The sequence below is a fragment of the Dipodomys spectabilis genome, unplaced genomic scaffold (assembly GCF_019054845.1).
Source record: "Dipodomys spectabilis isolate Male_0828 unplaced genomic scaffold, ASM1905484v1 ptg000059l, whole genome shotgun sequence".
NCBI classification, from domain to species: domain Eukaryota; kingdom Metazoa; phylum Chordata; class Mammalia; order Rodentia; family Heteromyidae; genus Dipodomys; species Dipodomys spectabilis.
In genome coordinates this window covers 1,198,933-1,213,784 of record NW_024870736.1, presented here as the reverse complement: position 1 = coordinate 1,213,784, position 14,852 = coordinate 1,198,933, and the positions used below count along the sequence as shown (strand labels likewise).

The window sequence follows — 14,852 nt, the reverse complement described above, 5'->3', positions numbered from 1 at the left end:
AGTATCCTCATAGTTTCATTAGTACCAGTTTTCCTAGTATGCTTCAACACAGGAACCTGATAAAAAGCCAAATCCCTTTGCCTCTAGCTACCACTCATAGAAAAAGAAATACTTCCAAGCACCCGAACACTCATGTTAACATCTGCTGACAACTTACTAAAAAGGTAGCAATTGATCTGTACCTGCATTACATCAAGAAACACATAGGCTAGAGAGAACTTTCAACAGTTCATCTAATATTCAATAAACATCTTCAAAGTGTTGTGTATCAAGATGCAAGAAATGGAGTTAAAGCGTGTAGCCTTTCCCAGAGTGTGCCCTTTGTGAGCTGTGTGATGAATTGTTCATCAGAAGTGAGTATAGTGACATACAGACAGGAGAAAGACAAGCCGGGGAGACAAGGTCCATCTCAGGAGGACCAAATGGACCCAACGGGTAGGTCAAGGCTTCCTGAATAGCCTAGTGTTTGGAATGAGAAAACCCGGAACCAGGAACACTCACAGAAGGCGGGTCCTCAAGCTCATCTGAAATAGAAGTTTCAAGCACAATGTAACAGACTGAGCAGGCAGGCAAGGGCCAAATTTGGGAGTTCTTATTTGCCAGAATAAGAAAATTGAACTTGTTCAGAAGGCAAAGGAAACTGAACATTAAGCACAAAGTTTAAGAGACTTGCTGTATGGCTGGCCTGGAATTTTATAACCCTCCTCCTAAAGCTTCCCCAGTGCTTGGATTACAGTCATGCTTCCCCACACCTACCTTGTAGTAGTGATCCACCCCCCCACCCCCCCAACCCCCCCTCACCCCCCCCCCCCCCCCCCCCGCTTTCTCAGTATTTCTCCAAAGAAGATATATATATATATATAGTGCTGTTAATGAGGTTTGAACTCCAGACCTGGGCACTGTCCCTGAGCTTTTTGCTAAAAGCTGGCACTTTACCCCTTGAACCACAACTCCACTTCCAGCTTTTTGTCGTTAACTGGAGATAAGAGTCTCTTGGACTTCCTACACAGGCTGGCTTCAAACCACGATCCTCAGATTTCAGCCTTCTGAGTAGCTAGGATTACAAGTGTGAACCACTGGCGCCCAGCTCAAGGCCCATATTTAAATGATTCAGTGAGGCTCAAAACTACCCATAGATGGTTAGTGACATTAATATGTTGAATGGAAACATTCCAGGGAAAGCTGGGCCCTAGTGGCACAAGCCTGTAATCCTAGCTACCTCGGGAGTCTGATGATCACAGTTCGAAGCCAGCCTGGGTTAGAAAGTCCGAGATATTTATCACCAATTAATCACCACAAAGCTGGAAGTGGAACTGTGGAGCAAAGCTTAAGGGCAGCCCCGTGGACAGGCACACACACAATCAAGGCTGTTCCTGATCCTCAGGCATCCCTCCGGTCTGTGATCATTGTTCACCACGCGCCCCCGCCTCGAGCTTCTGGAGCTCGGGTCTCGATCCTTAGCTCACAGCTACACTACAGGGCGAAACGCTCCCTCCCCGCTCCGCGGGGCAGCCGCAGCCGCACTTCCAAACCGTGGGGTGTTTCCTCCAACACCTCGGCTCTCCTCCTCTGCTGAGCACCGCGGTGCGCCGCAGGACGAAAAATCGCCACCAGAGGTCCCAGCCTGGGTTCCGCCTAGCCCCGGGACTTGGGCTTCCCGGTACCCCAGCAGCTCTGACGTGCAGTGGTCGGCCTCGCTACGATTCCCGCCTACTTTGGGTACCCGAGGTCCGACCACGCCCACTCCCAGTCCCAGCCCCGCCCCACCCCGCCCTCACTTTGGCCCCTCCCACAGCGAGCTCAGACCTGCCTCTGGCTCCGCCCACCTAGGACTCGCATCCCGGCCCCGTCCACTGCGAGTCCAGGCTGAGCCCCAATCCCCGCCTCTGTCAATCTCAAGCCCCGCCCGTCTCCCCACCCACACCATGGCTCTCGTCCTGACCCTACTCACACCGGACTCGATCCCACCCCTAAGCTCAGGCCCCGCCCCCGAGCCGCTGCTCCTGCGCGGCCCGGACTTGCGATGGCGTTTGTGACTGGGAGACTGGGGCGTCCTCTGCGTTCGAGGTGAGTGCGGGGCCCTGGCCGCCCACGCCAAGGTCACTGCCGACGCCGCAGCCCTGCTGGCGAGGAGGGCTGTCGCCCTTGGGCCCGCTCTGTCTGTTCTCGGTAGCAGGATTTCCTTCGTTTCCCAACGAGAGGTTGGGAGTGCCCGCCAATGGGCTTGGGGCTTGGGGAAGTCGTGAGGGAAGCGGCGGTGCTGCTGCGGGGCCGCGCCGCCCCGCGCCGTCCCGCGCCGTCCGCCAGCTGCCCTGCCTGCGGGCCCCACGCGGGGCGGAGGCCGCTTTGCCAACGCCGCGGGGACCTTCAAGGATGTGCTGCTGTGCTGAGCGCTGCAGGAAACCAGTCGGTGGGTGGCCGCTGGCGTGCGTGGACTTACACCTGTTTCCTTGTCGAGTCTGTGTCTTGCAGTGCTGAGGGAAAGGACCAGCCCAGCAGCCCCGAAGCGACTCTGTGCGTGGGAACCCCCGCCTAACCGTGGTGGAACTCCGAGCGACCTACTTACTTAAAACAAAAATCACCCCACCCACACACCTGTGGGGAGGAAACACACTTCCTTGTGAAACATAAAGTTTGCACCACATTTTAGGCCTTCTTGTGAACGCCGTGCGTGCAAGTGCTTCCACGGACTGGGGCTTTATTTGTAATTGTTATTTTAACTTTAATTACCCTTAATGCTATTGATACTGTCATTGCCATTCCATTTTTTTTGCCTGTGGTCTCAGTGCTGTTCCCTGAACTGGGCCACCATCTCCCTACTATGCTCTAGCTTAAAACATTGCTTATCGCCTGGCATTGCTTCCTATTTTTCCTGCGCTCCTGTCTGGCTATTTAAACATATTGCCTGAGGTGAAGGTAGGCCTACCTGTGCCCTCTCCACTATTTTCCAGCCCGGTCTTCCCTCCTTCCATCCTTCGATTGTGTGTGTGCGTGTGTGTGTTGGGACATGTGTTTTGACAACTGCACAACAAGAATTGGCCAGATAATAAATTTTGTTCCTTCAGCAAAGGCTATTTCAGGACATTGGGATTCAAGATTAAATTCTGTACATTTTACTCCTCTTGTCCCCTTCCTCAGTTCTACTTTTAATGCCCTTAATTTTCAACTTATGGAAAAATTGTACTTGGCCATTTTCATTTTGAATTGCTTACCAATATTTCTTGGATGGAGCCTTCTTTTCTATGAGTCAAGCATTACTACAGTGAGCCTCTGTTTTCTAGGGCCTATTTGCTGCTACCATGCTAGGACTAGCATAGAGAACATATTTATAAATAAACATTGAATTTTGGTATCTAAAGGTTGAGAACAATTAGAAATCGGGCTGTGTGACTGAGGGCTGGTAGCTCATGCCTATAATCCTAGCTACTCAGAAGGCTGAGATCTGAGGACTGAAGTTCAAAAACAGATGAAGCAGAAGTCAATGAGACATCTCTAATTAACCATCAAAAAGCCAGAAGTGGAGCTGTTGCTTAAACTGGTAGAATTCCAGCCTTGAGTGAAAAGCTAAGGGACCGCCCCCCCCCCCCAACTGCTCCTCCTCAATAAAAACGAAAGAAAGAAATCAGGCTGTAGAAAAGTAAAGGAAGAAATAAAATGTAGTCCATTCTTTGTAGTCTTCTGCAGGTTGTTCAGCTACATCTGAGCAGAACCATGGGAGCAAGTCAGGAGGACTTCGAAAATGCAATGAATCAGGTGAAGCTCTTGAAGAAGGATCCAGGAAATGAAGTGAAGCTAAAACTCTATGCCCTGTATAAGCAGGTAATTGCCTATGGTATGAAATCTTTAGAGACATTTTGAACTGATGATTTCTCAAATAGACACATTGTGTGGCCACTAAAATTGAGCTTTAATATTTAAGTTTTGGTTTTCCTCTGAAGTGTGTGTACATGTGAGCTCTGTTTTCTTTTGTTTGTTGTACTTTGTTATGTCTTGAAATACTATTGTGGCACAAAGCAACTACTTAAGTGTGCCGGGGTGGGTTTTTGTTTTTGTTTTTGAGATGAATACCTGAGTATGTAGGAGTGAAATAGTATGATATTGGCATGTTTGACATTCATCCAAATAAACACATGAATGCTGCATTCTGGTGACTCACAAATACAATACTAGCTACTCAGGAGGCTGAGAATATAAGGAATGTGACTCAAAGCCAACCTGGACAAAATAGTCTATGAGATGTTTATCTTCAGTTAACCAGCAAAAAGTCACAAATGGAGGTGCCCAAGTGGTAGAGCACCAACCTTGAGTGAAAAAGCTAAGAAAGAGTTAGAGGCCTTGAGTTCAAGCCTAGTACCCAGATGGAAGGGAGGGAGGGAGGAAGAAGGAAGGAAGGAGGGAGGGAAGAAAGAAAGGGAGGGAGGGAGGGAAGGACACAGAAAACAGGAAATAAAGAGCACAAAATGAAGGAAGGAAGGAAGGAAGGAAGGAAGTTCAAAACGGCCAAATTTGATCATTTCATTTGAGTGATTGAGAACTTATATTGTAAGAAAAAGTAATCTGTCAAATGGTAATGTCTCTATCTTGTAACCAATCACCATTCTGTACCGCTATTTCCTGAAATTACTTGCTTCTTGATTTTATTTGTAACTATCATCAGTGTTGTTTGTAACTAGCCAGCTATGTTAAAGCTATGAGTCTTTACCAATGGAGTTAAAAAATAAACTCCCCCCTTTGAATCATACTCATGAATGAAACAGCTTACAGTGGATTCTGAGAGAGTTTCTAGCAAGTTATTGAAGCTGAGGGTAGTGTTGAGTACTGCCCTTTCCTCTACTTACAATTGGTCTCAGCAGTGAAAATAGTCAGAAGATAAGGCAAACTCTATCCTATGGAGTATGTTCCCTCCACCTTTGCAGACAGCTAAGTCTTGCACTTTGACTTTCAGTTTCAAGGCATATTTAAGTCAAGGCCATTTTTACTACCTTTGTTTTTCAAAGCCTCTTTCCTCTTTTAGCTAACTGTATTACAAAGTTATAGAAATTTTAGAAAGAGTTTTAAATTGACATCTCTAAAATATAGCTGAATAGGACATTTTAGTCAGCTCAGGACACCCATTGCACCCAAGCTCAAATAAATAAAATTTAGTTGCTTTTCATTTTCAATTGGGATACTTTTCAGTCAAGTTTCCTGAGGGCCTGTGGTTCTAATAGCTCACACCTTCTCTCTACTAGTGACTAGCTACAGTGGTGTGTTCACTGAATTGGTGGCATATATATCTATATCTATATATATATCTGTCCACAGGCTTTCAGAGTATGTGAAGATTGTCTGGGAATGTAGCTCAGTGGTACAGCACTTGTCTATTGTTTGAAGCCCTAGATTCAATCCCAGTACAATTTGGGAGCAGGATATTGTAGAGTCCTGTGAGTTTTCAAATGTTAACTAATTTCTTTAGAAAATTAGTGGCTATTTTGATCATTTGTGAAAAATGAGGTTATCAACAAAATTAATTACCAGATATTTTTGTGGTTGGTGTGAATGTACATGATGGTACTGGGGCTTAAACTAAAGGTCTTGCACTCTCTTAAATTTTTTCACTCGAGGCTGATACTCTTATCACTTGGGCCACAGCTCTACTTATTGCCTTTTGCTGGTTAATTGGAGATAAGAGACTCACAGATGTGTCTGCCTAGCCTGGTTTTGAACCACAATTCTCAGATCTCAGCATTCTGAATAGCTCAGATTACAGGTGTGAGCTACAGGCACTGGCTGATCTATTAGACTTTTTTAGAAAGTAATTTCTCAAAGTTTTTCTCTTGCATTATTTCCATTTATAAGCAGTAAGACTGGGTAGCTAATAGCACCTTTTGCCTCTCTACTCTTTTTCTCTTATTTGGGTGTTCTCACCAATACTATGAAGTATAGGTAAGGAAAAACTCAAGATCATTTTGCATACTCTATGAAAAGATTTGAGAGAGGTATTCTTGCTAGCGTTGAACTTTATGAGTGTTAAATATGTAAGGTTTCAGTTTGCATAAACATTTGACCACTAATCACATTTACCCTTTTTGCAGGCTACTGAAGGACCTTGTAGTATACCCAAACCTGGTGTATTTGATTTTGTTAACAAGGCCAAATGGGATGCTTGGAATGCCCTCGGCAGCCTGCCCAAGGTAAATTAACTTCTTTACTCTGCATTTATTTGCTGGATTTCTAAAGGCTTGGTGTTTCAAAGAGTCTTTGAAATCTTTTTTTAAATATAATTGTATTGTTAATATTAAGATGTTGTACGGAGGGGTTACTGTTTCATAAGTCAAGGTAATGAGTATAATGTCACCCCTTCCTTTTCTTTCCTCCGGTTTCCCCTCCTATCCTGCCCACAAGTATTTCAATGTAGCAGAAACTGGGCTCAAACTCTAATCTTCCTGCCTCCCTCTCCCCAGTGCTGAGATTATAGGCATGAGCCACCATTGAAGCCTTAATGTGTTTTAATGATCAAGGTCTTATGCTCTTTTGTCTACCACTAAGTTCTATTTATTTGCATAGTATGGTCCTCAGAATGCCTACTCCTTGACTATAGCTGAGTTCTTTGTCATCTACTCTTCAGGAAACTGCCAGGCAGAATTATGTGGATTTAGTGTCCAGTTTGAGTTCTCCATCTGAATCCTCTAGCCACGTAGAGCCTGGGGCTGACCAGAAGACTCCTGGATCTGAAGATGTGGTTGTGACCTCTGAAGATGGCATCACGAAGATCATGTTTAACCGTCCTGCCCAGAAAAATGCCATCACCACTCAGGTAATGACACTTTCCTAGAAGCATTTCCTGTTCCTCTTTTCTTCTACTTATTTCACTCAAAATATTGTCATTTCTACATTAGTTATATTTTTTGTGTGGTTTTCTGGTTTGATTTGTACATTCAGAACTGTGAAATCTTTGCTTAGCATTTGTTTGAAGTAGCGTCTCCATATCCAGAAGTGATTTTCCTGTGAATGGAAGCACAAATCATTTAAATCAGTATAAGTGAAATACATGTAGCTCTCATAGAATGCACAGAAAAGCCCGCTAAGGTTAGGCTTCATTATAATGTTTCCCTGAGTGTCTTCAAGTCACCTAAATTTGTCTTTTCTGCTCTCGTGAACCTTCATTTAATATAAGCAGAGGGAGAGGGGAGAGACTTCACCTCTAATAGCCCAATCCAAACATGACCGAAGTAAATGGTTTACATGTATGAAAATATTTCAGTGAAACCTGCTGTTTTAGGAAAGAGGGAAGGGAGAGCAATAGAAGGGATGAGACTGATTGCACATAGGCGGGAAAACTTCACAATGAAATCCCCTCCTGTACAAATGCATTCTAGTAGAGAGAGAGAGAAAGAGAGAGAGAGAGAGAGAGAGAGAGAGAGAGAGTGTGTGTGTGTGTGTGTGTGTGTGTGTGTGTGTGTGTGTTGGTACTGGGGGTTGAACTTGGCTTTTTCTATCACAGCTGACTCTCTACCACTTGAGCCACACCTTTACTTCTGGCTTTTTGCTGGCTAATTGAAGAGTCTCACAGATTGTAACTTCTCTTTATAATAACTATAACCCATCTTTATAATAAAAAATTAAAAATTAAAAAATAATATAAAATGGAGCATAGCCCAGCTTTGCTTTGAAAAAGCAGTTTCCAAGGGTTTCACATCATGCCTTTGACCTAGAATGATAACAAGATAACTATTTTAGCCCCTTCCCTTTGAAATAAATTACAGGGAATTCATCAGATGCTTGGAGATGAACTGGGAGTAAAATTTGAGAGGTCTTTAATCATTATGGATTTTTTGTTGATTTTTTTGTTTTGTTTTTGTCAGTTGTAGGGCTTGAACTCAGGGTCTGGGCACTGTCCCAGAGTTCTTTTGCTCAAGGGGCTCTACCACTTTGAGCCACATCTCCACTTCTGGTTTTCTGGTGGTTAATTGGACATAAGAGTCTCACAGACCTTCCTGCCCAGGCAGCCTTTGAACTATCATCCTCAAATCTCAGCTTCCAAAGTAGCTAGGATTGTAGGCATGTTTTGTTTTGGGTTTTTTTTTTTTTTGTATATTTCAGAGGGGTTACAGTTACAGTGTTACCCCTTCCCTTGCTCTCTCTGTTTTTCCTTCCCATCTCCACTCACATTATATAGTTCATTTTTAGCATGGTGTCCATTGAGAACCATTGCTACATTTATTAACCCCTCATCCCTCCATTTCTGGGTTTTCATTAGATTTCTAAGTTGCATCAGGTCCTGGATATTAACTTGATATATGTATAAGTAAGAATTGCATGAAATTGGATATGTGCCATTTAGTTGATAAAACACTGAATTCTGAGTGTTTGATTTCTGTTTACCTTCCTCATGTCTCTGTAACCATGGCAGTGATAGCTCCTCATTACAAGTGTCTAATAAGTTTCTGTACTGTCTGCACAAGGATTGCTCTAATTTCCACAAGGAGCTTGTTGCTTTCAGTTAATAATAAATAGACAGACATGTTAAGAAGTAATTTACCCAACTTATCCCTCTCCTAATCCTGGCTACGGTGAGTCACTTTACCATGCTAGGTCATCAGTATTCTCACAATATAGAAACTACTTTCTCCTTCTTCCTTTAATTTTGCATTATGTAAAATCCCTCCCTTAATATTTCTGTGTCTTTAGATCCATGAATATCTATCCTCTTCATCATTCTTTCTCACAGTGGAACAGTTTCTGAAGTACAGCAACACAAAATTTTCAGAAATGTTACTGATTTAAAACTTAAGAGACTACTGCCCAAGAATCTCATTCTAGCAGCTCAAAAATCCCAGCCTTTTGGCATTTGTTAACATGTCTTAGACTGCCTTTGACACGTGCTATTTCTTGAAGTGACAACTGAGATGCAGCTTCAAGAATGTTTCCTCTGGCCAGCTAGCATCTCACCTGCTCTAGACAAACATTAGTACCTCAGATGACCTTCCTTTTGCTTAAGTTTTATACACACACACACACACACACACACACACACACACACACACACACACACACACACACACACACACACTTGAGCACAGTATTCTTTCAGTTAAAAATGTGCTAATTCCAGAAGCTCAACGAAGGTGTCTTTTTAATTCACTTTGTGAACAGCCCCTCTACCTCTACCTTAGCATGGAGACACAGCATGTACTGAGGAATAACAGAGGAATGAAAATGATTTAGAGAGTAATCAACTAACTTTTTAGGTATTTAAATATAACCAATATGGAAGTGGTGTTGTGACTCAAGTGATAGGAGTACTAGCCTTAAGCACAAATAGGCTCAGGGACAGCACCCAGGCCCTGAGTTCAAGCCCCAGGACTGACAGGAAAAAAATGTATAACAATAAAGCTGGGCAGTCATAGCTTACACATGTAATATTAGCTGTCCAGGAAGCAGAGATCCGAGGATTAAGGTTTGAAACCAGCCTGGGGAGGAAAGTCTTGAAACTCTTATCTCCAATTAACCAGCTAAATGCTGGACTGGAGATGTGGCTCCAATGGTAGAGTTCCAATCATGAACAAAAATGCTGAGCAAAAGCACAGAGCCCTGATTTCAAGCCCAAGTACTACAGGCATGTACTCACAAAGTACAGGCCCAACACACACACACACACACACACACACACAAATGCAACCAGTATACATGTTTGGGTTGTTCTGGGAGCAGGTTTGCAGACTGGTACAATGAACCAATTTCAGTTTCTTCTCATTGTCTGTCTTCCCATTCACACAGATGTATCGAGAGATTATACTTGCACTTGAAGCTGCAAGCAAGGATAACTCAACCATCACTGTTATAACAGGTAAGGCATTTTCTCAGACTAATTACTTAAATGTCTTTCTTGTGCTCTCTTTTTTTAAAGCAGACAGAGCAAGTTTATTTGAAAGTGAAAGAAAAGCAGCAATACTCTAAAAAGAGATGCTAGACTGAATGGTTACATTGAATGTATGCTAGACCTGGTATTTTTATTGTTCCCAGGAAATGGTGACTATTACAGCAGTGGAAATGATTTAACTAACTTCACCAAGATTCCTCCAGGAGGAATAGAGGAAGTAGCCAAAAGTGGTGCCATTTTACTGAGGTAAGAGTGACATTTGCCTGATCCCTGAGGGCTCATTCTTATGCATCAAAGCTGTATTCAGTTGAGCAAAAGTAAAATGCCTACTTCTCTGCATTGCTTCAACTCATTGAGACTTTGGACGGGCATGTCTCCATCCTGTCCATGAGTATACAGGCATTCATTTTATCTATTTGACATTTGCCACTGTGTGTCAAATTGACTAGAAGGCAAAAGATAAACTAGAGTTGTAAGTAAGAGTCTCTCATCTTGAGACAGAGAACTTTAGCAGGTTGTCATCTGGTCAGGTGAATGAATAGACTTCCATGAATGCTGGCTGTAGGAGACTTGAAGTCATGCAGAGAGCCACAGAAAGCAGTATGAAGGCATCACTCTTCCTGTCTGGTTGATTCCACCATCTCTGAGTCCCACTGGGCTACAGTATTGCTGCATTTTCTTAGACGCCCACCTCAGTTTCTTATACCATAGCTAGCATACAGCCAGGCTTAGCCTGTAGGATTGGCTGCTACCACCAGGTGGCTTGAGTAGGGTTATCCTGGACAGATCTGGGGTAGAAGAGTAGATGCGGCCAGACAGGAAGGCAGTGTTGGTTAGTGTCTTCATTTCAGACTGTCTTGCCTGTACTTTGGGAATGTTGTTTTAGAATGTTAATGCTTTTCCTTTCTTTTCTTTTCTTTTTTTGTTTCTTTATTTTGTGGTCATGGGGCTTGAACTCTGAGTCTGGGCACTGTCCCTCATCTCTTCAGCTCAAGGCTAGCGCTCTACCACTTGAGCCACAGTGCTACTTCTGGCTCTTTCTGTTTATGTGGTGCTGAGGAATCAAACCCAGGGCCTCATGTATGGGAGGCCAGCACTCTACCACTGAGCCACCTTCCCAGCTCCATTAAATGCTTTTCTATTTTCATTGCTATAGGCAATTTGTAGACTGTTTTATAGATTTTCCCAAGCCTCTGATTGCAGTGGTGAATGGTCCAGCTGTGGGAATCCCCGTCACCCTTCTTGGGCTGTTTGATGCTGTATATGCATCGGATCGGGTAAGTCAGCTCCCAGAAACCTGGGAGGCCAGGCAGTAGTGAAATGAGATCCTTTGGATTCTCTTGGATTGCTGCTAGTACTAAGTATGTTTCATATAGCTTATGATAGAATATGCTATATCAAGATTTTATTTTCCCCAAAGAATTCAACTAACTTGAAGGATTATGTTTTGTCCTCCATCATTTACTTGAGTTTTCTAAATACTAATTTGCTATAAATTTTTTCCCAACTACGATAGTTCAGTATTCTAATCAAATATACAATACTAACTCAATTTTCATGTTACTCAAATACACGGGAGAAACTTGAACACTTCCCCTAATAAGAAAGCAAGAAGTAACATCTTTGCAGGTTATACTCAGATAGATAATTTGGGCCTCTTTATCTAAGTAAGTCCTGGAACACTGGGCATGAGCCCATGAGCATCAAACTATTATCAATCTACCACTCTAACCCCGCTCCTTTGCAGATAAGAAAACTAAAGCTTATAAGTAATTTCTTATCCAGAATGCAGCTCAGCCTTGAGCTTACCATTTAAACACTTGAATGTGTTTGTTATAGAAGAAAATGTTTTGAAAAATATGGAAAAGCACAAACAGAAAATTTAAGCTAAACATCTCTATTCAAACAGCTGTTCAAGAAGCTGAAATTTGAGGATTGTGGTTCAGAGCTAGCTAGGGCAAATAAATCCTTGAGACTCATTTCCAGTTAACTAGCAAAAAGCCAGAACTGGAGGCCTAGCACACATGGTAGAGTGCCATCTGTGAGCAGAAAAAAATGAAAGTGCAAGTACCTGCAATCAAGCAATCAGTCAACCTATGGTGCAGATGAAGGTCAAAGGACATACAGGAACACATACATAAGAGGGAAAGTTCCATGAGCAACTGGAGTTAATAGCAGTTGATTACAGGCAAGATTTTTGCTGAATTAGTACATTTATAACTGCCTTGTAGAGGATTTTAACTATGTGAGATGGTGGATAAGCTAATTTTTTTCCACTAAAGCATTCATTTTATTATATATGTATCTCATAATGCCATGTTATATATGTTAAAGTAAAATGTATACCTTGTATAAAGTCACTCATTATTTTACCATTCAGAGGTAACCAGTACTGGTATTTGGTTTATATAAGTCTGGTTTAAGTGGTTCCTGACTTCTGGAACCCTAGGCTGTTTCTCATTTTTGTCACTTTAAACAAATATGGGATGAACTTTTGCTGTAGAACATTTATTATAGAACTAATCACACCTCTAAGACTGGAAGATTCTTTTAAGTGATTTTTGTTTGTGTGGAGGTAGAGTTCTTATCTACTATGAAAAACAGTTGCTTTCTACCACTGAATTGAGTCCCAGGAGGTCTCATTGACATCATGAGCAAATACCATATATTAAATGATGGACTTGTATTTAAGCCATAGAGACAAAATACTAATTAGTACATGCTGTCCATTCTTTATTACAAGCAGTGGTTAACAATGTCTATTTACCCCTTGGCCAGCAAATGGCACCTTTTCTGTGGCTTTCAAAATTATAAAATAAGCCAGCATCAGTGGCTCACTGTTGTATTCCTAGCTACTCAGGAGGCTGAGATCTAAGGATTATGGTTTGAAGCCAGACTGGACAGGAATGTCTGTGAGACTCTTATCTCCAATTAACCACCAAAATGCCAGAAGTAGACTGGTGGCTCAGGTGGTAGAGTAGCTAGCCTTGTGCAAAAAAGCTTAGGGATGGTGCTCAGGCCTTAAGTTCAAGCCCAATAGTTGCACAAAAAACAAAATTATAAAATACTTTTTCAGTACTTACCATGTACTTGGTACTCCATTAACTAACCTACATTATACCCCTACCCATAGTTCCCTTCCCCCTACATATGTACATAATGCACACTATGAGGCAGGGACTCACAATTCTACAGATGAGTAAACTGGCACCTAGAGGGAAAAAAATTCTCCCAAGGTAATTCTCCAAACAGTAATAATGCCAGACTCTAAACCATTCATACATCCATGTTTTGATTTCTGAAAATAAGCATTGTAATGAAGCTCTGTGTCAGGTTTGACTGTACCTGTTTACAGTTCCTTAGATGTGGTTATGTTTTCCTTTGTTTTTCTATCAGTTTTCTGGTTGTATTCCTTTGGTTGTGTCTTCTCAGGTTACTGGTTTAAGATTTCTTTTGGAGAAACAAAAGAAAAATAATGCTAATGAGAACATTTCATTTTGCATTTTTATTCATATAATGCATACATTATGACTTTATATCTCTAACAAATGTGCATTAAAGATAACACTATGCTGATTATGTGAAATGAGATCTATATATCCTTTTATGTTGTATAAATAAATTAAGAGCCCAATAGACAAGCACTGGTGGCTCATGGCTATAATGCTACTCAGGAGGCTAAGATCTGAGGATTATGATTTGAAGCTAGCTCAGGCAGAAAAGTCTGTAAGATTCTGACTCTCAAGTAGCCACCCAAAAGCAGAGCTGTGACTGGAATAGTAGAGTGCCAGCTTGAGTGGAAAAGCTAAAGGGCCAGGCCCTGGGTTCAGGCTCCAATAGGCAACAACAAAAAAGGAAAAAGGAAAAAAGAAAGAAACACACAAACCAAAAATAGATAACTGATACTTGAAATGATTCTGGTATATAACCAATCAAAAGATCTCTAGAGGGGGCTGGGAAGGTGGCTCAGTGGTAGAGTGCTTGCCTTGCATGCCTGAAGCCCTGGGTTCGATTCCTCAGCACCACATAAGAAAAAAGAAGAAAGCCGGAAGTGGCGCTGTGGCTCAAGTGGTAGAGCGCTAGCCTTGAGCTGAAGAGCTGAGGGACAGTGCCCAGGCCCAGAGTTCAGGCCCCATGACCGGACCCAAAAAAAAAAAGATCTCTAGAGCAAAGTCAAGACAAATTCAAAATAGAGGGTACAATTTTTCAACTCACAACAAAGGCTAATCTTGCTAAAGTATGTATGTAATGTAGTAGATCATCAATATAATCTAAAAATGAGGACTGCCCACAGAAGCTGAAGGATAGTGGCTCTTTAACTATAAGGATAGAGATCTTTTAAAAGAATGGGATGATAAGCTACAGAAAAATAATTTCCATAACAAATGAGAGCAAAAAGACTTGCAACCTAAATGTTTAAAGAACTCTTACAACTCAAAAATGAAATAACAAAGAATCTAACTTAAAAATAGTGGCAAGTATATTTCAACAGTTCTTCACCAAAGAAGTAGTATACATGGCTAATGAAAAGGCGTTCTATAAGTATAAAGTGTAAAATAAAACCACCAGACAGCTCTACACCCCTACTCATATGATTAAAGTTAAAAAGATATAGAAGGAAGGGTCTAAGCGGCCCTGGTCAAGTGGTAGAGGGCCTGCCTTACGAGAAGGAGGCCTTAAATTCAATCCCTAGAACCACCAAAAAATAAACAAATGTGCAACTAAAAAGACATAGTAGCTGGTAGCTGGTAGCTCATGCTTGTAATCATAGCTATTCAGGAGGATGAGATTTGAGGATCAAGATTCAAAGCCAGCCTGAACAGAAAAATCCCTGTGAGACCCCTAGCTCCAATTAACTGTTCAGAAAACAGAAATGGGGCTGTGGCTCAAAGTGGTAGAGTGTTAGTCTTGAGCAAAATTGCTTACCGACAGTGCTCAGGACCTGAGTCAGATGTCAGATGGACCAAAGAGAGAGAGAGAGAGAGAGGAT

The 14,852-nt window shown here is 42.2% G+C and overlaps 1 protein-coding gene across 1 annotated transcript in view; it reads left to right on the top strand.

Annotated features, from left to right (window-relative positions):
• The first annotated feature begins 1,993 nt into the window (after window positions 1-1,993).
• Eci2 (enoyl-CoA delta isomerase 2) overlaps window positions 1,994-14,852 on the top strand; it is a 17,614-nt gene continuing 4,755 nt past the window's right edge. Inside the window, exons 1-7 of the mRNA XM_042680315.1 lie at window positions 1,994-2,067; window positions 3,675-3,819; window positions 6,075-6,173; window positions 6,608-6,796; window positions 9,760-9,829; window positions 10,006-10,108; window positions 11,019-11,139. Coding sequence (XP_042536249.1) covers window positions 2,024-2,067; window positions 3,675-3,819; window positions 6,075-6,173; window positions 6,608-6,796; window positions 9,760-9,829; window positions 10,006-10,108; window positions 11,019-11,139 — 771 coding nt within the window. The 5' untranslated portion in view covers window positions 1,994-2,023. The remainder of the gene's footprint in view (window positions 2,068-3,674; window positions 3,820-6,074; window positions 6,174-6,607; window positions 6,797-9,759; window positions 9,830-10,005; window positions 10,109-11,018; window positions 11,140-14,852) is intronic.